The sequence below is a fragment of the Mastomys coucha genome, unplaced genomic scaffold (genome assembly GCF_008632895.1).
Source record: "Mastomys coucha isolate ucsf_1 unplaced genomic scaffold, UCSF_Mcou_1 pScaffold7, whole genome shotgun sequence".
NCBI classification, from domain to species: domain Eukaryota; kingdom Metazoa; phylum Chordata; class Mammalia; order Rodentia; family Muridae; genus Mastomys; species Mastomys coucha.
The window spans coordinates 106,162,907-106,187,591 of NW_022196913.1; the positions used below are offsets into that span (position 1 = coordinate 106,162,907).

The 24,685-nt window shown below is 44.7% G+C and overlaps 1 protein-coding gene across 3 annotated transcripts in view; it reads right to left on the reverse strand.

Moving 5' to 3' along the window:
* Zfat (zinc finger and AT-hook domain containing) overlaps positions 1-24,685 on the reverse strand; it is a 184,841-nt gene that overhangs the window by 85,448 nt on the left and 74,708 nt on the right. For 2 of the 3 annotated variants that reach the window (XM_031359681.1, XM_031359680.1), the window contains exons 5-10: positions 23,791-23,941; positions 18,960-20,398; positions 17,975-18,207; positions 9,449-9,536; positions 8,036-8,185; positions 5,136-5,309 (exon numbers count right to left, since the gene is read on the reverse strand). In XM_031359681.1, the coding sequence (XP_031215541.1) occupies positions 5,136-5,309; positions 8,036-8,185; positions 9,449-9,536; positions 17,975-18,207; positions 18,960-20,398; positions 23,791-23,941 (2,235 nt within the window). Of the gene's footprint in view, positions 1-34; positions 1,565-5,135; positions 5,310-8,035; positions 8,186-9,448; positions 9,537-17,974; positions 18,208-18,959; positions 20,399-23,790; positions 23,942-24,685 lie in introns of those variants that run through there. The other variant, XM_031359682.1, reaches the window with a different exon arrangement.

Genomic DNA, 24,685 nt, shown 5'->3' on the forward strand with positions numbered 1-24,685 from the left:
GTGGGGAGGGGAGGACAGGGGAGGACAGGGGAGAAGAGGGGAGGGGAGGAGGAGAAGAGAAGAATGTGGATAGCTATATTGGAGGTAGGGCTGTGGACCCAAAATGACAGAGCTAGCCTCTGCTGCAGTAGGGTTACTGGCTGCTGGCAGGAGAAAGGACCCTAGGGCAAAGGGCAGAAGAGGATCAACAGCAAGGAGGCCACTGCATTCCCTGAAAAACAGAGATGGCAAGGACAAGTTCTCTTCCCTGGGCTCATGCTCACATCTACATTAACTATGTTCTTTCATCAGTTCTGAGATACGTATTTTTCAAATCTTATCTGTGAAATTGAAATATGTCTAGCAGCCAGATGCTGTCCAACAGGGTTTAGCAGTGGTTACAGAGCACACGGCGCACACGGGTATAAACTGTCCTACCACTCATGTCATTTCAGTTAAGAATGGGTGGTTTTGGTATGTGCATGCAGTTTGATTAGCTTTCCAAATGCCTTCAAAACTATTCTGCCCGAGGGGGTGGGCTTGGAGTTCAACAGGAGAGTGGTTTGTCCATTCCCCAGCACAGCCAAAACCCTTTTGTTTGAATTATCATACACAGGATTGGGATTTAGTAGGGTATATTTTCAAACAAAGCTTGGGTTGTTTATGGTTGATCTACAGAAGAGTAACCAAAACTATTTTAAATAAAAGTCTGCTTTGTAACTGGTTATGGTGCCCATCATGATCAAAGGCAGAACTATCGGGCATAAGTATGACCAAAGCCCACTTTCACTTCCGAGGGAGGACCCTGATGCTGTATTGTCCTGTTAAGGAATAACCTACATAGGAGTACCAGGACAGCAGACAGAGCTGAGTTACAGCAGGCCAGTGTAAACAAAAGCAGGGACCACCAAGACCTGAATGGCTCCAGCTGAGAGTGGAATTCTCAAAGCCCTCAGAAAGAATGTCACAATTCCCAGGTGATGAGGCCAACAGACACTTTTCCAGGGGCCCAGAGAGCATCAGAGACTAAACTAGCAGAGCAGAGGTGACAGCCTGGGGGACCATCTGGAAATGGAGTTGTCATCTTCAGAGCACCTGAAGGAAGGGGCAGCAAGCTGGGTGAAAAGCATGGGATGCTATCTCCCTGTCAGACCCGAGCAGAGGAGACGGCTTCACACAGGAGCACATTTTAGGAAATCATCGAATTTGTTCCCTTTCCTTTTATATACATCTGATGAAACAAATATGTTGTATTAAAAAAAAATGAACAGAGGCAAGACAGGACAGTGTTACAGACAAAAAAGGGCACTGTGAGCTGTGGAGTAGAGGGTGAGTTCTAGCTCACGAAGAAGAGAGTATGACAGCGTGCTAACGCATCTTTTCTGAGTGAGAATAAGGCTGTCCAAACTGACCTGGTTTCTCACCAGAGCAGCTGAAAATGGGTAACCATTCAGTCCAGCCGGGTGCAGCAGGCGCCAGCAGTGTAAGGCCCATGGGTAGCCATTCACTCCAGTTGGGTGCAGCAGGGGCCAGCAGTGTAAGGCCCATGCCAACTCCATGCTGTTTCCTGCTTTGATATATCTGCCTGTTAAAAACAGTTGTTTTTCTACATTTTCAATTGGGTTTGTAAGACTAAGAGCAGAAGTTGAAAACATGGCAGAAAACTTAAAATATTTACTACTTCATTACACTGTCTGGCTATCTCCATGGCCCACAAAAAAGAGGGTGTGTAGGAGCTGGTGTTAAGCAGTGGAATGTGGGGGCATCTAAAGGAGTCAATCATCTAGACTTCCATAAGCATATATAAAGTGGTCAGTTAAGCAAGGCTGGGCCTGGGTAGCAGAGTAGGACATTCCTGTATAGAAAGCCTCCACAGAAACAACACAGAAGCTCACAGGAAGAAGTTCAAGTAAACATGAAGCTCAGTGGCCTCATGAGAGCATGAGAAGTCTTCCACAACAGAAGGTAACTAGCCCCAGGTCAATGACATGGAAACAGAGAAGTCACCTGTCCTAGTAACCCTGCAGTGAATGGGCAGAGAGCATTCAATCCAGACTCTCAGCTCCATCTACTCTGTGTAGCTTCTCAAGCAAAGAACACAATTCTTCTTCATAAGATAGTGCGCTGTAAACCAGATGGTCACCGCAGACTTTCAAGCCGTGTTTACTGCTAGAGATGAAGCCCCTCTATGATTAAATACTGAGAGCTCGTTAGGGTGCCCAGGGCATGAGTCAGGAACACAGGTGCTAGCCTGGTCAGACCTCACTACAGGCTGGTCACGAGGCTTGTGGGGGTGAGCCAGGGATAGGAGCAAGGATGCTTTCATGGCTAACATTTCATGAACAAAGATATAAAAATCCAGTGAGGCTCTGGAAGTCTCATTACAAAACCAAAATAGAATGGAGTAATTCATGATAAAATTACATTACTTAAGACAGTATCTTATAAAGCAATGACCTAAAACAAAAGCTATCAGGACAACCCAAAATCTCAGAATGAAACCCAGCATCTTGAGGAAAGTCTAGCCCAGCAAACAAAGATGGAAAGGATTAATTTCTCCATAAATATGCTGAGTCAGTAGACAGCTGTGTGAAAATGAAGATTCCTATCATGCTACATACACTAAAAGAAATCATAAGAACCTGAAATTTCATAAACGTTACAAAACTATAAATAAAACTTATGGCAAAAGAATTCATTCTGAAACAAGAGAGGTTTCTTTTCCCACAGAGAACTCAGAGGGGGTAAACACATAAAGGAAAATATTGATAAATGTAAATGAGCAAAGCTCTTTAACTTCTGTCTATAAAAAGAGACCATAAGGTATAAAAGCAAATGATAACCTGGGGGAATATTTATAGAACCCTGCGATGCACTGAGATCCACAGAGCTCTATGAAACCAACGAGATACAACAGCAGCATTACAAAAATCAGTGAGGGAAATAAAACCCTTTCAAAGTCTGTCTCTTATATATGGCATCCGAGGGAGAAACTCAAAGCTTTTTAAATAAAATAAAAAGGGATTTAAGGGCATGTGGTCTGAAGAGAGCTGCAGCAGATAATCACTGGAGCTAGGTTAGCTGGGCGAGCTGAGTGCTCTGCTTAGCAGCCAGCCCTCAAAAACAGGAGTGCGAGGCAAGTGTCAAAGGGAAACCCAGAAGACAGGCACAGAGGCCTGAGGGCAAAGAGCCAAGCCTCAGGCACATCACACTCCACACATGGCCGATCCTCCTGCCTCTTGCTGCTGAGAATCGCCGCGCACCACAGCTAAGAGACCAGGAAAATGGTAAGGCCTCGTCTCCACATTTTACATTTCCCAAAATGCTGGGAAAAAAATAAATAAAAACTGCGAATTTCAATAGCTTTGCTGGGAAAGACTCCACATTATTTGCCAGGCTATCCCCTTGCAGGGTGGCCATATTGCTTTTTTTTTTCTTTTTTTTTCTTTTTTCTTTTTGGTTTTTCGAGACAGGGTTTCTCTGTGTAGCCCTGGCTGTCCTGGAACTCACTCTATAGATCAGGCTGGCCTTGAACTCAGAAATCCGCCTGCCTCTGCCTCCCAAGTGCTGGTATTAAAGGTGTGGGCCACCACTGCCTGGCCCATATTGCTCTTTTTAACCACACTACTGACAATGATCCCTTCCCTCCATGTACAAAGCCGCTATCCAGGGTCTGTCTGAGTAGAAGGCTTTCCATGGCCTTGACCCAGACTTCAGAGCCTTCCTAATGCTGTTACCACAACTAAGGAGACAATGAGACTACCGTGGCTTTGGGGCTTGATAGCATTCATGAGTGCAGGCTTTATTGAGAAACAGGCTACCACAATAAAGAACACAGCTCCTGCAAAAAGACTCAGGTAACTCAAGATCAGCATTGTCTGAGAAAGTGAGTCCTTCCTGAGTAGCTACATGACACCAGTGCTTTTATTATCCCTACGTGATGGCCTATATTACTTGGTTTATCTGTCTGCTTAGTGATTGAATCTAAGGTCTCATCCATTTGAGGCAAGTACTCTACAACTTGAGCACACCCAACTCTGCATATTTTGCATCGTGATTACGGCTACTTTTCTTTTTTAAAAAAGTACTGTTCAATAGTCATGACTATAGCCTTGGTTTAACATCCCCCAAGTCCCTGACTCTAGTTCTGATGAGTCACGACCAAGCATTCAGCCTTTCCCACTAAGCCCCTCAAACTCAGTCTGATTCTTGCCAAGGAACCAGCTCTCACACCCAGCAGGACTTACTCCCAGGACATACATCCAAAAAAGCTAGATATGACAGATACATCATCTCTTAAGCTGCAGAATTAGAATCACCATGGAACTTACTTTAATCTGTTCAGTGAACCCTAATTCTTATGTCTAATTATGCTACAATAACAATATATTAAGAATTTTATTAACCTTATAACATGGAGCATTCACAAGTACCTCCCACCAACTGAGGTTTCTAATTAAATGAAAATTTTATAAGATCTTATATAGTTTGGCTGCCTGTGTTTCTCAATGTCTTTCCTCTGTGAAGCCCATACCAGAAGATGGTATGGATGGTCTGTGCCTGACCCTTGATCCTCAGGCTTCTGAGCTCTCCATATCTAGACACAGCTTCAAATACATACCTGCTCTTGTACTGTACCACCTAGATGATGACCTTTTGAAACAGGAAATGATCCTTATGACCTCGTTGCACCTAGAACCCACCTTCATGGCTCATGCATATAGGAATTCATACTGTTTATATTTTAGGCTAAGCCCTAACAGTAAAAAGCCTGAAGTAGCTTTGATGTAAAAACATCACCTCAAAAAAAATCAGGCCAGGTGCCACCACAGTTATCCTTACAATCAGGCTAAAGAGGATAGAAACTTCTAGAATCAAACACTAACAGCTTACTTCCTCCAGCAGTCTACCTCTCCCTGCTTACAAAACATACTCACATATCCCAAAAGGGTGTACACAGAGCATGTTGAAGGGAAGCACAGCTTAGCCCTAGTCAGAAGTTATAAAGACAGCGGATAGGACCGTGTGCTCTTTCAGAGTGTACATCCTACAAGCTATAGTGCTTTCCTGCTACACGCGATTGGACAGTCTCTGTTGGCCTTGGCATACCAGCTTCCAGCCATACACTTACAAGCCATTGGGGCTTAGCAACTCACCATCAGATGTGTGAAGGAGCTTATGACTTTTCAGTGTTCCCTTGGACTTGAATTTCTTGCCACACATGTCACAGAGGTGGGTCTTCTCAGTGCTGTGACGATTCATATGAGCCTTGAGGTTGCTCTTGCTACGTGTTGCATATTCACATAAAGAACATTTGAAGGGCTTCACACCTACCAAGGAGAAATGTATAACTGTACATTTACACGTGTCTGTGCACACATGGGTGGGGATCCAGACGAACAGTTCACACAATATAAAGCATCCATCTGAACAAAGCAATACACTTGCTTACTCCCAACATGTCCACACTTCCCATTTCTGGCCTATCTCATCTTGTTCCACCTTACAGAAATACAGCAGAAGTCAGGGTCCCCAAGCCTGTGCTTTCTGACATTTCTAGTTGCCTATCAACTTTCTACAATCCTACAGCTCCCTCCTGATGAAATATCTTGCATTTCACAGTGAGTTGATCATCTCTTCTCTCCCTACAGTCTGGTAACTCCCTGAAGGCAAACACTGCTCAACTTACGCAGCAGTCACTAAATCCAACTGAACTGAGTTAAACTAAAGAAAATTAGAGATCACACCACTCTTTGCAAAACTCAATGGGATCAGGCACTCAGGGTCAAGTCTGGAAGAATATTTCCATTCATAACATAAACAGAGTCACACAACACTGGATGTTCTGCGTGCCAATGACTCACACTGAACTATTCCCAAGCTATTGTGCCTACTCCACTTGTCTTGTTTCCACCCACCCAGCCAGTATGTGAACAGCTGTCGTGGTTCATCTCAAATGCATTTCCTGACCTCTTTAAACTATTACAATCTGTGAGTACCTGCCTGCCATGTGAATGAAGTTTCTCGAATGTGATCAACACCTATGACTGTGGACGGCACCCAGGACTTATCTCTATGTTGCCCCTTCTTGTTAGTCTTCATGCTTATCTCTTGCATTTGCCTACTGTTGCTCTTGTTCCATGTTTTATTTTGGGAGTGAGCTGGGAGAAAGAATACTTACAGTGCAATTGCAGTGATTAGCTCCAAAGACTCCCGAATACTGTAATGTGGGTAAGTAAGCTTTTCTTTATCCTTTATAATTCCATCATTATAGAGAAATTCATAGACAAGTGAAAAAGAGCAGGCCATGACACTCCAACATAAAACAGCAGCCTTTCATTTCCTAAACCTTTATCAGAATTCAGAAGGTTTTCAAAATAAGAGATTTCTTCCAAAACCTCAGTATGGAATATTAATACCCCATCTCCTGTGAGTGCATAGTGTTGGCTATACATTAAGCCTGGACACACACTGAGCCTTCTTCTGAGGAATGTTGGAGACCATCTCACTGATGCCTGCAGCAGACCTTAAGGTAGTCTGTAGGCGTTTTTTAGGGCAAGCGACGGGAAGATGGGATGTTTGTTCCATCCTGCATTGGATACATAGAGAGGGAAGCCTGCACCATGCTCTCCCACTCCAGACCTCCGTCTGCTGTGCAAGCATCATCACCCAGGGGAACAGATTTATGATCCTCAGGCTGCCACCTCCCTGGATTTGCATCAGTGTCAGGTTCTTAGTTCTGTCTCTAACCACTCTCCGATGATTCCCATGAGCACCACTCTAAACCAAGCTCCACGCCAAAGTTTCTGCCCCCTTCTCTACTGAGAAAACTCCTAGCACTGAATTTCTTCAATGCACTCCGAAAATAACATTTAGGTATTTATCTCATCACCACTGTCAACTCCTCCTTTCTTTCCACAAGGGAGGCACCACTTTCTCTTAATAAGAGTCAGTAAAGATGTAAAGAACAGGGCTTTAGAATCACGCAGCATGGGTCCAAATCCCAGTTCCCACCACTTGTTGGCTGTGCAACACGAGCACTTATTAACTTTCTGTGCCTCGTGTTCATCGCTGGTAAAAACTAACCTGGCTTGCAAGTCTCTGAATGCACGAACAAGCCGAAAGTACACTGCCTGAGCCCACAGTGCTTAGAAAGTGCTGGCAAACAAGAAAGCCTGCTGCAGTCTCCGCATTGCGCCTCAGTTCCACTGCCTTCTCCCTTCACTGACATGGGGGTCTCTCTGCCCAACAGTTCCTCCCCTGGGCCCTGCCACTGATAGTAGATTATGCAAAATACTTGGCCATTTGTCTTTCTCTGACGTTATAGTCCTGCCTATAGTGGTCAGGCTCCTGACAAGCAGAAAGGAACTAATACACAGGACTAACAGGGCACTTGCTGCTTGCACCTTCCTCATTCCCAGGAGGGAAACATTCTCCTCTAGCGGCAAAGAATGAGGTCAATGACAGAAGACTCTTGACTTCTAACTTGTCAGAATCTTGGCAAGTGGCTGTCCAACACTTCCATTCCTGGTCAGGCCCCTGGAGCACAGCAGCCCCTATGCTTCTCTGGACTGCTACATTTCTACTTGACCCTTCCACTTTCCACTCCCCTCTCTATAGTATAAACAGTGATGCTCCCTCCACACTGCCAAAATGTCAGGCCATCCACTGCCCTCTTTACTGCCAATTCTTCATAGTTCCATTGTGCTTCAATGCCAGTTACATACAGAGGATAGTAGTAGGCATTGCAACTGCCCAGAGAACATATGGGCTTTCCTGTTCTCAGGACACTAGTTAACCAGTAAGCAAAGTATGGTGATCTAATTCACTACAGTTGTAACCAGAACTTGAAGATGGGAAACACCTCTATTAACCACAACTGCAATTTAAGTCATGGTCTTAACCTCTGATCTCCACTGGCTAAGAGTCATATATCTACATGCTAAAGAAATCCCAACAGCAGGGTATGTAAAGGTAAATTTCCTTCTTATGTAGTCCCAAAATAATGCACACAGCACAAAATTAAATAGATGTTCCAGATGGAAAGACAACTCACCCTCATGAGCCCAGATGTGCCGCTGAAGGTCTGAGCCATTCTTCATGAAATAGAAATCACAATATGGGCATTTCATGGCTCGCTTTCCAATTAGCCCTTTGAGCTGGACTCTTCTCCCAAGAACCTCAGAAATGGTATTCATGGAGACCTCTGTCAAAAAAGCAGGGTGGTAATCAAAGGGGACAAGGCACTTTGCTCTTCAGGTGAGAGGTTAATAAACTTCAGTGGAGCACCTGCATACCTAAGAAATGTCCATCAAGTGCCTCCTTGGTGTCATGAGACAGTGTGTTTACTGAAAAAGCTAAACTTGAATCTGATCAAGCTGTGATCTAAGAACCTGTTAACCTACAGTGTGAAGAACAGAGAAAACATTGCAAAGCAATGACCAGACAAGTGTGACACACAGGCTTTTCACAGGAAAAGTAACTCAGTTTCTCCCAGAAGACACTGGCATGGAAAACAGACAGCAGACTGGGGACTCAACAGACTACAAGGAATGTAAGTAATGTAAAGTGCTAAATAATGAAATACTGCAGCTTGATTCAAACAAACTGTACAAAAAAAAAAAATCATAGATCAATTTGGGATACTTTAAACAGCCATACATAATATCCTAGGATGCAGTAAGAATTGTGGTTAGGACTGCTTTTTATACATCACACAGAGGTCATGCTAAAAACCTTTACTTATTGAGATAGCCTGTAAAGTCTTTCATAGGAAAATTAAATGAGATAAACTTTAAAATATTCTAGAAAGAAAGCTCATGGACGGATACATGCAAAGAGGTTGGAAATGGAGGAGAAGCATGTGGAAGCTGAGAGTTGAACAAATGAGGTTCCTTGTGTAATTCTGTATTCATGATCAAAGGTCAGTGCTCTTAAATGCTGTTGTCAGCTCACGCTGGAGTTACACAGCCAATGACATGAGCCATGCACTCCCACACTGACAAAGGTTCGAGGCTCACTGTGTCCCTAGCTAAAACTGTCAGAGCCCTTTGCTCTTCACAGACTAGTCCATTCTCTTCTATCAAGGGCACATACAAATTTGTAAACAAAAAGAGACAAGGATTGAGAAGGAGGTATACTTTGCTTGCTACTTACTTAAGTAACACAGAGAACCCAGGTCCGCTCTGCCTGCTCTACTTAATATGACAATGGAGTCTGGCAATAAGGTAGAAAGATCACATGGTAGAAAAACTGACATCTCCTGGAGGGACGGTGGTCAGCATACCTACCATAGTATAGGGTAGAGCAAGACCAACACAGGGCTCCCCCAAGGCAAGAACATTTCAAATACTGAATTCATTCAAGCCTCCCTCTTCATTCTAAGCTGGTAATGCTTACTATAGTATTATATTTTAAAATAAACAGAAGTATTTAAAAATTAATCTGCTATTTAAATTCATAACTTTACCTGGATGATTAGTCTTGATATGTGACTTTATCAATCGGTCTTCTGAAAAAGATTTTTCACATACAGGACAAGAATAACTCCTTTTGTCCTTAATAGAAAAAGAAAACAAACAAACAAAAAACAATTAACTATCTTAAGTCTAAGTTCTGTAGAAGAATAACTTTTATCATCATCGACAAAAACAATCATCACCACCACCATTACCAGCATACACCATTACCACCTTCACCAAACCCCATCACCACTACTACCACCGTCATCACCATTATCAAACACCATCACCAAAACCACCACCAACCACAACCATCATCAACATGGCTTCCTCCTCTATTAACACTGTCAACACAACCATCACCATGGACATTATCACAATCATCATCAATACTACTGCCCCTCAACAACCAGAAGCAAAAGCTGCATCAAAAACAGACATCCAGCACATCCTTCCAAGCACATAATATACAGCAACCAAACCTAGCCCTACACAGCCCGTGGAAGATTCTGATGAAAGAACTCTTAGAAGATAGACAGGACAGCCAAGAAGCTCTACCATACACTGCGGGGCTGCTTGATGATCCGACAGTATATGATGTCCTCACCACTCGAAACACTTTCACATGTGACTGAGATTCACTCATGTACCCATTAAAAAATTACAATTCATGTTTACATTGTAGATTCAGAAAAGGAGGCCTAGAGAAATGAACACAAGACTAAGCCAGTCAACATTCTAGGAAGAAGAGGGGGGAGAATGAATGCAGGAGGCCCTGACCCTAATTAATGAGCTATTTAAAGGTGATGGCTTCATTAGGAGGTGGGGAGGAAACCTGGGAGGGGTTAGAGAGAGAGGAATCTGAGGTGAGTAAGATCAAAATACATAATAAAACACACGTATACACACACACACACACACACACACACACACACACACACACACACGTAAGATCTTGCTATGAGCTGTATGGACAGCCAGTGCCACTGACCTCCCATGACAACATGGCCTTGGGGTTTCTCAATGTGTTCCTGTTACCCCACACACACACTGTCCTTGACACTGGGTTCACATTGCCATTTTAGAGAAATTCGTGATATCCCTCTGGCATTCGGGAGGCGCCCTCCCACCTCCGTCCTAGCCGCCCTTGTCATCAGAGCTGATGGAAGCATTCAGAAGAGCTTTGAAGGAGTTTACACTGATCTCCCCTGAGTCCTTGCAGTTTGATTTTTCTTCTTTTAATCCCTGATAGTCTGAAAGCAATTTATCTTAGAGCTTATCATGGGCCCCATTTCTTGATGTCTTTGAAGATTGTCAGGAAACAGAGAGTGGGAGAGGGGGCTGGGAGAAGCGCAGACTCTTAGGATTCATTTACTTCTTTTTTAAAACCTCAGATTTTGCTGCAGATGAAACTCAAACACCAAAAACACACTCAGCAAACTTAAAAAGGACTATAGCTAAAAGAGCCCCTGGCAAAGGCAGGGAACACAAGAAAGCTAGCCACAGGGAGGCTAAGAGCCCAGCCTTTGGAGTCTGTTTGCTCCAACAGAGATGCCTTCAAAGCCATTTGTGCCCTAGAAAGAAATGGGTGTCAGCATGAGACTGCAGCCATGGCAAGAGATGCAGGAGAGGCCCTTGGCTGAGGCTAGGAGCCTAGCTTATCAGGCAGGTGACCTCATCTGACCTGTGCATCCCTGGCAGATAATACTGGCCTCCAAAGAAGTGGAAAGTTCTGAGGCCCACACAGGCTAGAGAAGATCAAAATGAATTCCCCCACTAAGTGAGAGACACATTCCTATATCCCCCTATCAAACACTAACATCAAGCCCTAAAAGTTGGCACTCGTTCTTGAATGATTTTTCAGGAATAGGTCACAGCCACAGTACCGGTTATGTACCAGAATCTGTGCTGGAAACAAAGGACGCAGATCTGTGACTTGCAAATTATCTGACAATACCATGGAGAGCCCACCGACCCATGCAGGGATGCAGAAACCACAGCAAGAAGTAGGAAGGTGACACTCGCGTTATGACAGATAGGGACACGATACCAGAATGTGCTGGATTTAGGGTTGCAGAGAAAAAGCTTTCAGTCTGCCAAACACAGTTCTGTTTTCCCAGAGGAAGATGGCTCTCCACACAGGAAGCTTGGAGAGCCTGAGGAGTAACGAAGAATCAAGCGTGGTTTGTGACACGTGATCACAGTCTTACAACCACATTTCAGTTACTGCGTTTTCCTCTGTTCACAGGAATACGCCCTGACCAGGTATACCCATTTATGTCTGGAGAGATATGGAAAGTAGCTTCTTTTCAGTTGTCAGTGCTTCTAGGCAACTTATAATTTTAGCTTCTCCAAAAAGTACTCATTTAGCAAGTACCAAACAAAACAAGTCTGTGTGCTTCTCTAGGATCAGGGCCAAGTATTCCGAACACTTCCTGAGAACCCACTGGATGCTAGATGAATACACCACTACTCTTACTGCTAGCATTCTCACTGAAGGGATGAGGAGGATGGGCTAATGGTAAAGACAGCAGTTACCAGGGCATCCCCACATGCATGGGACCATGCCAGGTCCTCATCAACATCACCACACTATGTTCCCAGGGCAATCTTGGATGTGGACACTAGTGACCTCATTCCTGGGCATGGACTAAGAGAGGTTGAAGGGTAAGGGTATGCCCCTTCAAAACATTCAAACCAACACTCAGGCTTGGGATACAGCTTCCTAATAGACCCCTCAGAGGCCTCTGGAGAAGAATACAAAAGAGAATCAGGGGGCCTTCTTTGAGTAATAAATTCCCAGAGCCCACAGCAAGGAGGCCAGGAGTCTCACTCCTAACAAATGCTACTGTGACACTGAGGTTCAGGGAGGTCACCAGTTAAATCACTTAGGTCAAGAGCTTACACACTTATTTAATAGGGACCCAGGAACCCAGGCACTTAACAGCTTCCACTCCCTTCATTCCCCACTGCACCCCACAATACTAATACTCACTGACATTCAAACACTTAACACCCTCTAGAAGTGATACTTGTCCTGTGGGGGGGTGAACTATATCTTAGTCTACTAAGATAGACATGGCTCAGTCAGATGCTTGCACCACCCTCTAATGGATCATGATCTGGGGATCGTGCCCTTCACTACTCTGATTGAATCACCCTAGCCTTGAAAACTGAGGGAAGTACTTTGTCTCAAGTTTACAAGGGAGACAACCGAGGCTCAAAGAGCCTACGTGCTTTACACAAAACTCATCAAGACCAATGTGGAAGTGAAATGAGTACCAGAACCCAAGGCTCACTTGCCTTGGGAGCCTTGTTTCCCCAAGTCTCCTTTTCACAGAGTTTTAATACTTCTACAGTTGTTTTTGTTGGTGTTTTATCACAGCAACAAGAAGGGCATGAAGATGTATACCATTTTACATGAGGATTTCAAGCATCCTCAAAATGTCCTATGACCTGGACCAGTTCGCATGGAGTGATGACTGCACTCCCTCACTACAACCTGGTGCCCTGTCCTCAGTAATGAGAAGGAAGAGGCGTGGGAAGAAACTGCATTCTTCCCCTTCTTCTTGATTCTTAGATGTGTTCTTAGCTGGGAGATACTATGAAGGTCACAGAAACCAGCAATTTGCTAGATTATCTCTGCATGCTAATACAACCAGAGTATGCCAGGATATGTAGGCTCATCTGGAGGTAGGGATGGTGTTTTAATTTGTTTTTCATGGGAATTTGTGTTCAAAGCAGAATACTAAAACAAAAGTGATACTTTGGCCAACATTATAACACATCTGATGCCCTCTTCAAGAGTGCATATAAGAAAATCAAGTCCCAGCAGCAGGTTTCCCATGGTTTCCTAGTAAGAACAGTATCATTCCATGTCCCAGTAGATGCTGATATGACTGATGTCCTCAGCTGGACTACAGTAATGTAAGATGTTTCTACATCACCAGCAAGTTCACCCAATCTCCCTGGAAGTCTCTGAATGACATGCAGTCAGCAGGAGGTCTTGGAGTGCTAGGCCTCTGTCCTCAGCTCCAAATCTCCAATGTTATCTATCCCTTGGCAGTGATGATATGAGTGTGTCAGCAATAGTAAAGACAGGTAGCTGGTGAGGATAAGTCACTAAACATGGATGGAAGGCTTGGCAGATATGGGAAGGATGGAGAATATGGGCACCTTCTCCTTAGATGCTTCAAAGTTTTGAAAACCTTTTAAAGGAACAATTACCACTTAATTTCTGAAAGTTAAGATGCCTGTGTTACTGGACCAATTTCACCAAGTATTAGCTCAAGTACTATGAATGTAAGAGCATCAACTGAAAGCTCCACCCTGATGTGCTCACCACTAAAACTGCGCTTCAAATGTTCATCAAGTCAGAGAGTGAGGGAAACTCCACACAAGGGAGTGTTGCCCAACTATAAAGAAAGAGTAGAACAGGAAGCCTGCTATCACTTAGATAAAGAAGGATACTAGTCACACACATTTCGTGATCCTTTTATGTAAAATGTCCATGGACATACAAAGTGTCTAGGGACAGAGAAGGGAGTGGTGACAGCAGACAGGAAAGCCTTCCTATGGGACAACAGACGCTTCTAAAGTTGCTGATGGCTACATAATGGTGTATAGACTAAATTCTACTAAACTTCACATTGTAAAAGGATAAATTATACCTCGTGCACATCACAAATCAATAGAACAGCTTAAAAACAACCTTCCCTGCAGATGTGAAGTATTTTAGCACTAACACCTTCATTATCAGGTCAACAGTGTCTACATGAAGGGAAGAAGATTTGTCCCTGTGTGGCATCCTCAGCCGCAGGACAGAAATAAGTTACATCAGGCTCAAAAGACAAATCTCATGCAGACTCAAAGGCTGGAGGTTTTCAAGGAAGTCCCCTTCACTGCCAAGGCATCCAGTCCCGCACATCCGGAACAAGTGTTCAGGCATGGAATCAGAGTAGTCTCAGAAGTCTCTGCCCAGGTTTAAATGGTCATTTTCCTCTCCCCCCTCTCCCCCTCTGGCCCAAATATTCTCAACCTCACAATCACACTCCACAACCTCTTGGGGTGTCTAGGGAAAGCAGTGTGTTGACCTACTAGCCTTCTCTTTCTACTGTTGACCTAGTCATCCCATAGAAGGCAGAGTGCTCCTTGTAGGAAGGGACAGTCTCACTTGTATCTGATGTCCACAAGCTAGCATGAAGAGGCCAAGGCCTCCCACTTCAGAAGCAGCAGCAAGTTATGTACCTTAAGAGTGCCCAGTCTTACTGTATATTGTTAGGCCATGGGGTTATCCCTGGGAGGCCCTTTTTTTTTTTAAGGGAAACAAAAGAGCAGTTGATCTAGAGAGAGGAGAGGCTGGGGGAGGGAAGAGGAAGAGTGGAGGCAGGGAAAACTGACATCTGGATGTAATGTATGAGAGAAGAAGAAAAGTTAACAAACAAAAAAGTATTGTCTCCACTCCCTACCTGGGCCATAGTCCACCTCTGCCACACTCTTTCAGAAGATGTCCAAGAGATTTATCACTAACATTGCTGACCTGCCTGCAGCCAATGAACAGCATCGAACTGTGATAAGACCATAGAATGAAATCTGCCAGCCCTCACTCATGCCATAACCACAGACCAAGTATTACATGACAGAGACTTAGACACCAGACTTTTCACAGAGGAGGAAATAATTGCTAACTCCTAGAGGGGACTTGGGAATTAAGTAAAAATACAAGGAAGGGACTGCAAGATCAAACCAGTAGCTTTCTGCCCCAAGGTTGATCTTCCCAGAGCTTCTTACATGTTGCTAGAGGTGAGATCAGTGCTGGGAAAGAAGTTGCAACCACATTCATCACCAGGAAAGTAGAAAAGTAGAATGTCAGTACTGCGTGACATTTCCTGGGGAGACACAGACTAATGCTTATCCATTCTTTACAGGGATCCAATGACAAAGCAAAGTGCATGTCTGTCAGAGACTAACCTGGGGAACCAGTGAGTTTATTGGACTTTCTTATCCAACACAGGTGAGAGAAGGGTTACCCCAAAGGAGAAAAATCTCACCTCAGAACTAATGACAGCTAACTAAACAGATGGAGTTCCAAGTATTCCAGTTAACACTCCCACACACACACACACACACACACACACAAACACAATTCACACACTCTAGCATCCCCCAAAGATCTCCACAGATATGTGTAATTAGGGCAGAATTATACACAGCTAGCTGCAGGGTACAGGAGAGAGTAACTGTGATCAGGTAAGGATCCAAAGACCCTCTCTATGCCCCTGTTTCTATAAGAGAACATCAACAGTCAATGTCACTAATCTCAGAGGGCCGCTGCAGTTAGCACCAGCTGTTCTGATGAATGATGTTCTGTGATGACTGTTACACTCAGAGGATAGTATCTACAGCCACTGTTCATAAAAGCACACACAGTCAAGACTAAAGACATCAGCCGCATATTCCTGATGCTGCCTAATGACTCTAGCACTCAGGGATGTGGTCAAGAGACTGAGCATCAGCATCTGAGGAAGAAAATAACCAGCCTAGACCAGCAACCCCAGGACATTCACAACTAACAGGGAAAATTCTTCATGTGGAACGAGTGGCAGCCCTAGGCCACGCAGTCAGTTTTTCAGTGAACAATGGCTTAGTTGTTGTCACCCATTTTGCCTGGGTTCAAAAGCTCGAAGTCCAAAGCAGCGAGCTTCAAAACAATAGCCCACACCAGACACTTCATGTCCTCCTGCGCCTCCCTCACCTCTCAAGTAAACACAGCGAGCTTCAGAACAATAGTCCACACCAGACACTTCATGGCCTCCTGCGCCTCCCTCACCTCTCAAGTAAACACAGAGAGCTTCAGAACAATAGTCCACACCAGACACTTCATGTCCTCCTGCGCCTCACCCTCACCTCTCAAGTAAACACAGAGTAGTTACATTACTCATACCAAACACAAGGTAAGTAGCGGAGTGAGGGTTCAATCCATCCTTCTGCATTCATAGCCTCCAATACCACACTCTAAGCTTCTCCTCACAAGAACATATTCTAACGCTGGACTCACTCTTCCTCAGGCTCAGTGCCAATCTAACTGTAATGACAGAAAAGTTGATAAACCACATGCCCACTGAAGAAGGAGGAAGATGATGATATTTTAAGAAAATAGGAATACACAAATATACATAGATGTGTATATAAATGCATAGATGTATATATGTGTGCATCCATGCTGATATGTACCAGTGCACATGAGTGTGCATGAATGAGTATGGACATAATGGACTTTATGATGGTTTGAATGTGAACAGCCTCCTACAGGCTCATAGATTTGAAGGGTGGTCCCAGAACTATTTGAAAGGATTAGGAAACTTGGCCTACAAAAGGATTGGAGGAAGTGTGTCACTGGGAATGGGCAGTGTGATTTTAAAGCCCAGAGTTTCTCTCTCTGCCTACACATCAGACTGTAGTTCTCAACTTCTGTTCCAGGGTCTACCTGTACGCCCCCTTCCTGCCATGATGGTGTAAAGTGTAAGAAGGCCCCCAACTAAATGCTTTGTCTTTTAAGAGATGCCTTGGTTATGGTGTGTCTTCACAGCAACAGAACAAGACAGACTTTTAAGTGTATATTTTATATAAAAGGTAGCAGCTGTCAGACATGACAAGTGAACTGTCTGAGGCCACAGAGCCTATGGTGATGTGGCAGATGGTACTGGAGCCTACCCCAACGTGCTTTGATCTCCTCATACCTCGAAACACCCCAAATGCACCTTGATGACAAACCTGACTGTTAGTGATTCTTATACCAGAAAGTCAAACTCTTCTGATTTCTGAAGCTTCCTTTTGTGCTGTCTACATAAGACAGAGCCATACAAGCCCCAGGTGTGGCATTTTTATTATGCTAAGAAGTCTTAAATCATTCTCAGGAGTGTCAACCTCTTCTCATCAGACTAGACCTTGCCAAAAAGAAAAAAGAAAAAAAGAAAAAAAAGAAAAAAAAATTCACTCATTGCATCATTATGGGATCAACCACTATTGAACCAGACGTGACCATCATGCTGTTAATGGTACCTTGGATAAACATGTCACTTCTTAAATCAAAGCTTCCTAGATTTTGTTGATGTTTATAATGAATGTCATGCTAATGTGACAACAGTGTACCTGGTATAATCACCTAATCCCATTCAATCATCCAGTTTAATCCCCCAACAACACTCATGGGCAGCTATTATTATTCCTGTTGTTAATAAGACTTAAAAATGCCATTTACGAAACCTTTGCTTCATTTCCACTCTGCAGATCGCTCTTCTGTAGACTCTCTCAGATGCTAAAAGTATGCGCAGAGAATGCAATTTGTTCAGTCTAGTCAGGGTAGGGGAAAGCTCTTTGAGGCATCAAGAGGCAGGAGGAGGCCCCTCGATGTCTGGAGGGGCAGGGTGTGTACACCCCTGCAGCAGGGGTATGATAGCTCTATATGCAGAAATGGGAGAGAGCAATGGGTACCCAGGGGGAGGTGGGGGCTGCCGTTTGGGCTTGCTACTTACCAGCTCTGTGTGAACTTTAAGATGGGCCTGCAGCTTATATTTATCTGGAGTCGAGTAGTCACAGCCGTCAGTGGGACACTTCAGCAAGATGTTACTGTGTTTCTGAATTACATGGCGTTTAAGGCAGTTTTTGGTGATGGAAGAATAGTGACACTGGGAGCAATAATACAGATGTTCCCGGGTGTGGGTGCGGACATGCATGTCAAAATGCACTTGGTACCAAAAAAGTTTGCCTAAAAAAATATTTTCACGTGAGAACAAGGAAGTTTCTTTTCTATTAAATTTGATTTTTTTTTTAAATTATCATCCTTAAACTACCATATTTATCTCCTTTATCTTGTATGCCCTTCACACTCTCCACCACATTTCTGCCAGGAAATTACTTTTCAAAACTGGCAGTATTTAAGTATTAAGATACCACCAGCTTTCACATGGTGTTAGGGCCAGGAAAAGAGAAAGGAGAACCAATTCTGTCAGACACTGCCCTGCAAATGTACAAAGCCAAGAGCCTCCTAGTCCTCTTGACACTCTGGGCTATGGGCCACACTCTAGGCCTGTCCGGGAGCTCCCACACTGAGGGTCCACTGCCAGTTAGAAGGGAGCTGCTTGGGCCTCCCTATACAGAGCTGCAGCCAGTCTCCTACCCTCTCTACCCAGTTGATAGAGCCACAACTGAGAGCCAGAAGAATGATTCTTCTTGGTCAGAAGGTGGTAGGAGTTGTGTGCAGCCCCCAACATGGCCCCCAACACGGTCAGCGGTGCATCATCCCAGCTGACTCCTGGAAGGCTCCGACTGTGACTTCTGACATGGGCTCATTGCTCCTATCTATCACAGAGGAGGGCGGCTCAGGGAGGAGGTGTTCTCTGCAAAGCAACACGAGCTCAAATGGAATCCAGGTGAGGATAGCATAAGAGGAATGGCCAGGGCTGCTCGGAAGGAAAGCTCCACTCAAAGGCACGCCTGACCGGCCCAGCCTTTCCTTACCGCAGTATTCACACTCCAGGTCTCCATAAACCTTCCGGATCCGCTCGCAAAGACTGGTGTTCATCTGCTTCTTCTGGAGACTGTCCAGGACCTTCATGAATGCTGTGCTGCCAGGGTGGTGCTCAGAGGACGGTGTGCAGGAGTCAGGCTGGCACGCACTAAGGTCCCTTCCATCAGCCACTGTAGGAAGGAGGTCTGAGGCCTCTGCTGGGTTTGCCCTGAGACACCTGTTAGAGTCAGATTCACTGGCTGGCAGACTGACCATGTTCTGCCCTCCACCCGGAGGGCTCTCTGGGTCTGGTCCAGCACTTTTGGCCTTGGCCAGCAGCATTGTGACTTCTTCACCCTGAGGCTGGGCTGAGTTTCGATGCTGTGTGTCCGAGGTTGCCCTGGCAGTAGCATGAGGCTCAGCAGAGGAGGTATCATTTTTCAGTAAAAAATCATCTGAAACCACTCCAAGAGAGTTGAGGTCAGAGGAGACCACAGTGGTTTCTAGTTTGCAGGGGGACAGGGGAACACTTTCACTCTGGGGGGTGGCCAAGGGCACAGGTGGGGCATGTGTGTCTCCAGGGGCCTCCAACTCCCTCAGCCCCACCTCAGGCTGAGCTTCCCCAGGACAAGCCTCCTCTTTGTGTACATCAATTTCTGGACACACAAATTCCTCAGCTGCCAGCTGTAGCTGGTCCCCCAAGGCTTCCTGCTGGATGTCCCCACCCGGCTCCAGGAGGCAGAAACTCTGGTTGATGGAGCTGGTAAATACCAAGGTCTCCTGGGCCGCCCCATGCACCTCTCGGATATGGGCGCGCAGCCTGATGGAGCTGACAAACTTCTTGAGACATATAGCACAGACATACACAAAGGGATGCTTTCGGACATGCAGTTCCAGGGCCTGGTACTTAGTAGCCCCATGGCCACAGAGTTCGCATGCAAAGGGCCACTTGTCCCCATGAACCAGCATGTGGCGGTCTCGGTCTAGCTCATTCTTGAACTTGCGCTCGCAGATGTGGCAGTCGTAGAGCAGCTGCCGCTTGCCCTCCCTCGTCATTAGGCGGAGCTCGTCTAAGGCCTCCTTGACCTTCTTTTCCTGCGGGTCATGCATGTCCCGGATGTGTTTGATAAGGTTCTTGACATCTGAGTACTTCTTCTTGCAGAAGCGGCAATGCTGTTTGATTTTCTTGTGTACCCGCTCGATGTGCACCTTGAGGTGGCCCTTGCTGAGGCAGGTGAAGGAGCAATAGTCACAGGCGAACTTCTCTCCAGTGTGCTTGCGCAAGTGAACGTTGAGGTTGGCCTTGATGGCACTGGCATAGCTGCACTGGGAGCACTTGTATGGCTTCTCGTTAGTGTGGATCCTCAGGTGGGCCTGCAGCGAGTGCTTGAACTTAAACACCTTATTGCAGTACTCACAAGTGAAGATCTTCAGCTGGGTGGGACCTAACCTAGGGATGGAAGACAGCACCATTAACTTCTGGAGACCAAGAAACTTTCCAATGAACTAACTACCAAGCCTGTGCAGTCAGCTACAGGGAACAGGACAAAGGGGTGATATTTATTCATTCAGCAAGTAAGACTTGTGGATCGGAATAGAATAGGCACAGACAATGAGGAAAGAGGGTGCTGGCCTTTGCGGGGCAAAAACTATAGAAGGGAGTCCAGCAATGTATGTGTTGAAAAGAAGACACTTCTAAGGCAACAAAGGTTACTGAGAACACTCGCTACATCTGAACAGGAAAGGGGGTAGCAAAAGAAGGAGACAGAAACGGAGTGTGACTCATACAAGCATGGACACTGGATATGCTTCAAAGCGGACAGAAACGGAGTGCGACTCATACAAGCATGGACACTGGATACGCTTCAAAGCGGAGTTCATTCTGGGACACATGAACAGGAGCAAATCCAGCCTCCAGGAGACTAGACACAATGAGCTTATTCAGCAAATTTGATAATCCACACCTGCCTACTCATTCCATTAACTGTCTGATCTCGTTCTCTTTGAAAGCTTGCATAGGGAAGTCACTCTTGAAGAGTAAGACCCTTGGCCTTTCTCCATGGCCTCCTTTCTACCCAGAACAGGAGAAAACAGATGGACGGTAATGCATTTGGAGGAAGACCTACGGTTTGCTAGACGGCAGTGAGATCAGCCAGTGCTGGTCCAGGTCTTAGGTAGGAGAGTGGGTTGCTAGGCAAGCTCACCACTGATATGAACCACACTCCTCTCTCCTGAAGCTCTCATACATAGTTGCTGACTTACTCAGTACTAACTGTCCTCTTTCACCATTGCTGGGTTAGAGCTCAGGTGGGGAAAACAGCACTGCCTTTATTAACTTCATATGACATTAAATAAACAGTTCCAATGGACTAGACAAGACAGCATGTTGTGGGCATGTGTTAGATTTCACATATACAGTGATGAATAAAAGCATGGCCTGCCTCATGAAGCCTGCCTCTTTCAATGGGGCAAGAATATACTAGATGAAATACAGAGATTCTCACTAATAATCATTGAGTGCTTACAACTAACCCCATGCTGACTATTTAATTCCCACTTTCATCAGACATTTCCCCATTTTATACAGAAGGAAACTAAACATCTGTCCAACAGCAAAGAGTTGCTTAGTGACTTGACCAAGGAGCCCATGGCCTATGGAGGATGCTCACCTTTCCTCATCCCCCTATGGCATGAAGTCTCTTGTGCCCAGCAACCCCTATACAGTGTGACTGTGCACTTAGAATAGGCTCTTTCAGAGGGGCTACTCCTGCCACCAAAACTGCAGGCACTGGAGTACGGGAGCATGCACCAGGAATAAGAACACTGAGGGAAATCAAGAAAGCAAGAGAGAATGAACCTCTGGCAACTGCTGCTTCCTCTGGAAGGTATATCTAAGCTAGCCAAGAAGGATTTATGACACAGTAATAACCATGCAGTGCTATTAATTAGCCCCATTAAACTATGCCTACCACAGATATAAGGTCTGTATTGATGGGGGGATTCATACAACTGTCTCTTTAAATTTAAAGCACTTAAGTGGACTACAGTCCATAAATACTAAAGAGTACAATTCACACAATGAAATTACAATATTCAAATCTGGAAGTTACTACTTCACCTGTGTGTGAGCGACGCCTAAGCTTCTTTACAGAAAGTAATTTGGATGCTTCCCAAATGACAAAGGCGTCCTGAAGGTGAGACATTTTACAAAGAACACCGAAGAAAAAAGCCTTAGACTCATGATATTAATTAAGTAAGCAAATCTCAGTATCTCCTCTCTGTTGAGAGACTTAAATGGTCTTACGAGACTCTTGCTCTTTGTTTTTATATTATCAGATAAGTAGCGGGGCCCTGAGAGACCTGCTTTGACAGAAGGTGCTACAGCTCATGACAGTGTGAGGCCGGCCCCATTAGGTTTCTCGCTGGAGCCCTAAGTGCTGACTGAGTACCAGTTCACATTGCTGTGACGGGGACAGAATGCTTTCTGAGTTACCTTACTGCAATGTTTGCTATTTGGTGAGAGGGGTACTGCTGAAGACTATTCAAAGGTCACACACAGTGACTCTACCTCTAGGAATATAAAGAACAACGGGACACTCAGTTGAAGGAAGTAACACCTTCACGCCCATTTTTCACAATAGTTAAGGATAGAAATAGCCTTGAAGCCTCTCACATAGACACATACTTTGTGTTCAGAGCCTGCTCATCTATTTGTCCACTAACTTCAATGGGGCCATATCCAGCTAAGACTTACCAAGAAAGCAATAAATGTCCCACGTTCCAGGCTGAGGGGCAGGTTTTGGTCCATTTAACTTTTAAGTACACATTCCCTGAGGAAACAGTTTCACTTGGAGCAATGTGTACTTCAGGAAATCTTGAAGGAGCTTGGGAAGGTGAATGCCCCACAGTGTGAGTCACTGCTCGTCTATCACAGCAAAGCATGGTTATTCGACCTGGGCAGTGTGGCACATGCCTCTATATATATAGGAAGCATGAGACATGAAAATTATGGGTTTCAGAACAGCCTGGGCTACATAAGGTTTTTTTTTTTTTTAAATCATTTAAATTATAATAGAAACATATAAGAAGATGACAATTTGGGGGAGATGTCAAGATTCCTGGCTATCTTGGAACGTGCTTTGTACACCAGGCTGGCCTTGAAACACCTGCCTCTGTTCCCAAGTGCTAGAATTAAAAGGCATGCACCACCACTGCACAGTTACCAATATTTTTAATATGTACTAAAACTGAAAGATTTTTTTCAAGGTTCAGCAAGTTTTTAAAGGAAAAAACAGTATTTTTAGTATTTTCTATTTGAAAAAATGAGACATATTTATATTAGTATATTATATATACATATGTATGTATATATATATATATACATATATATATATATATATCAGTATATCATGAAAAAATACCAAATATATGCAGTGACCTAACAGTGGTAGTGGAATCTAGAAAGAATGATTGGTTCCTGCAGCTCCCACCATGAAGGTTGTATTGAAAGGTAGATATTCTCATGGTATCTACCGTTTGTACCTTTTCCTAGTTGAAGGATTTGACTGGGTAAAATGTGAAGACAAGTGTGTGCTCAGTTCTTAGGGTACACTGTTCTGCTTTGGTCTCTGAAGAAGAACTCTACTAGAACTCTACGCTAGGGCAGGATGGTCGGGGGTTAGGGGTTGGGGGTGGGGGTGGAGTCTTCAGCTAAGCTAATGGGTCAAGACCCTATAGATAAGGTCATGACTAGAACCCAGGCCAGCAGATGTAAGATCTCCCCTGCTCTGTGTGCATGGTACTTGCAGCCCACCTTTATCTAGAGCCCACAGGGCAACTCACCTGCTTGACTTCATGGGCTGCTCATATGGGGTCTGCTGGATGGCGTATTCTTGGTACCCTCTCCGCGGCACCAGGTCTGCTGCAGTAGTCTCAGGAGGGGGTGCTCCTGTTTCGGGGGGCCCAGCCTCCACTGGGATAATCTTGGTAGCACCTGAGATTGATACACAGTGCATTGCTTACTGAGAGGTGCTAGTTGTAACCCTGACTCTGTCCAGCAGAGTCAGCAGGTCCTGAGGGGCATCTTACTGTAGGACCTCCATGCAACACATTTGTTTTCTTATTCACCTAACAGATTTAAGTGTGTGTGTATGTGTGTATGTGTGTATGTGTGTATGTGTGTGTGTGTGTGTGTGTGTGTGTTTATATGAAAATAGAGATTTTCTAGTAATATGCCCAAATGTCTTCTTGAAGTAGTTTTACGCGATCTGATTATGAAATAGTCAAATATACATATGTCTCTTGCAAGACTTTCTACAAAAGTAAAAAAAAAAAAAATTAAAAATAAATAAATAGCTGGGCGGTGGTGGCACACATCTTTAATGCCAGCACTTGGGAGGCATAGGCAGGCGGATTTCTGAGTTCGAGACCAGCCTGGTCTACAGAGTGTGTTCCAGGACAGCCAAGGCTACACAGAGAAACCCTGTCTCAAAAAAACCAAAAAAATAAAATAAAATAAAATAAAATAAAATAAATAAATAAAGGCGGGCAGTGGTGGCACATGCTTTAATCCCAGCACTTGAGAGGCAGAGGCAGGTAGATTTCTGAGTTCAAGACCAGCTTGGTCTATAGAGTGAGTTCTAGGACAGCCAGGGCTACACAGAGAAACCCTGTCTCAAAAAAACAAAAGAAGAAGAAGAAGAAGGAGGAGGAGAAGGAGGAGGAGAAGGAGGAGGAG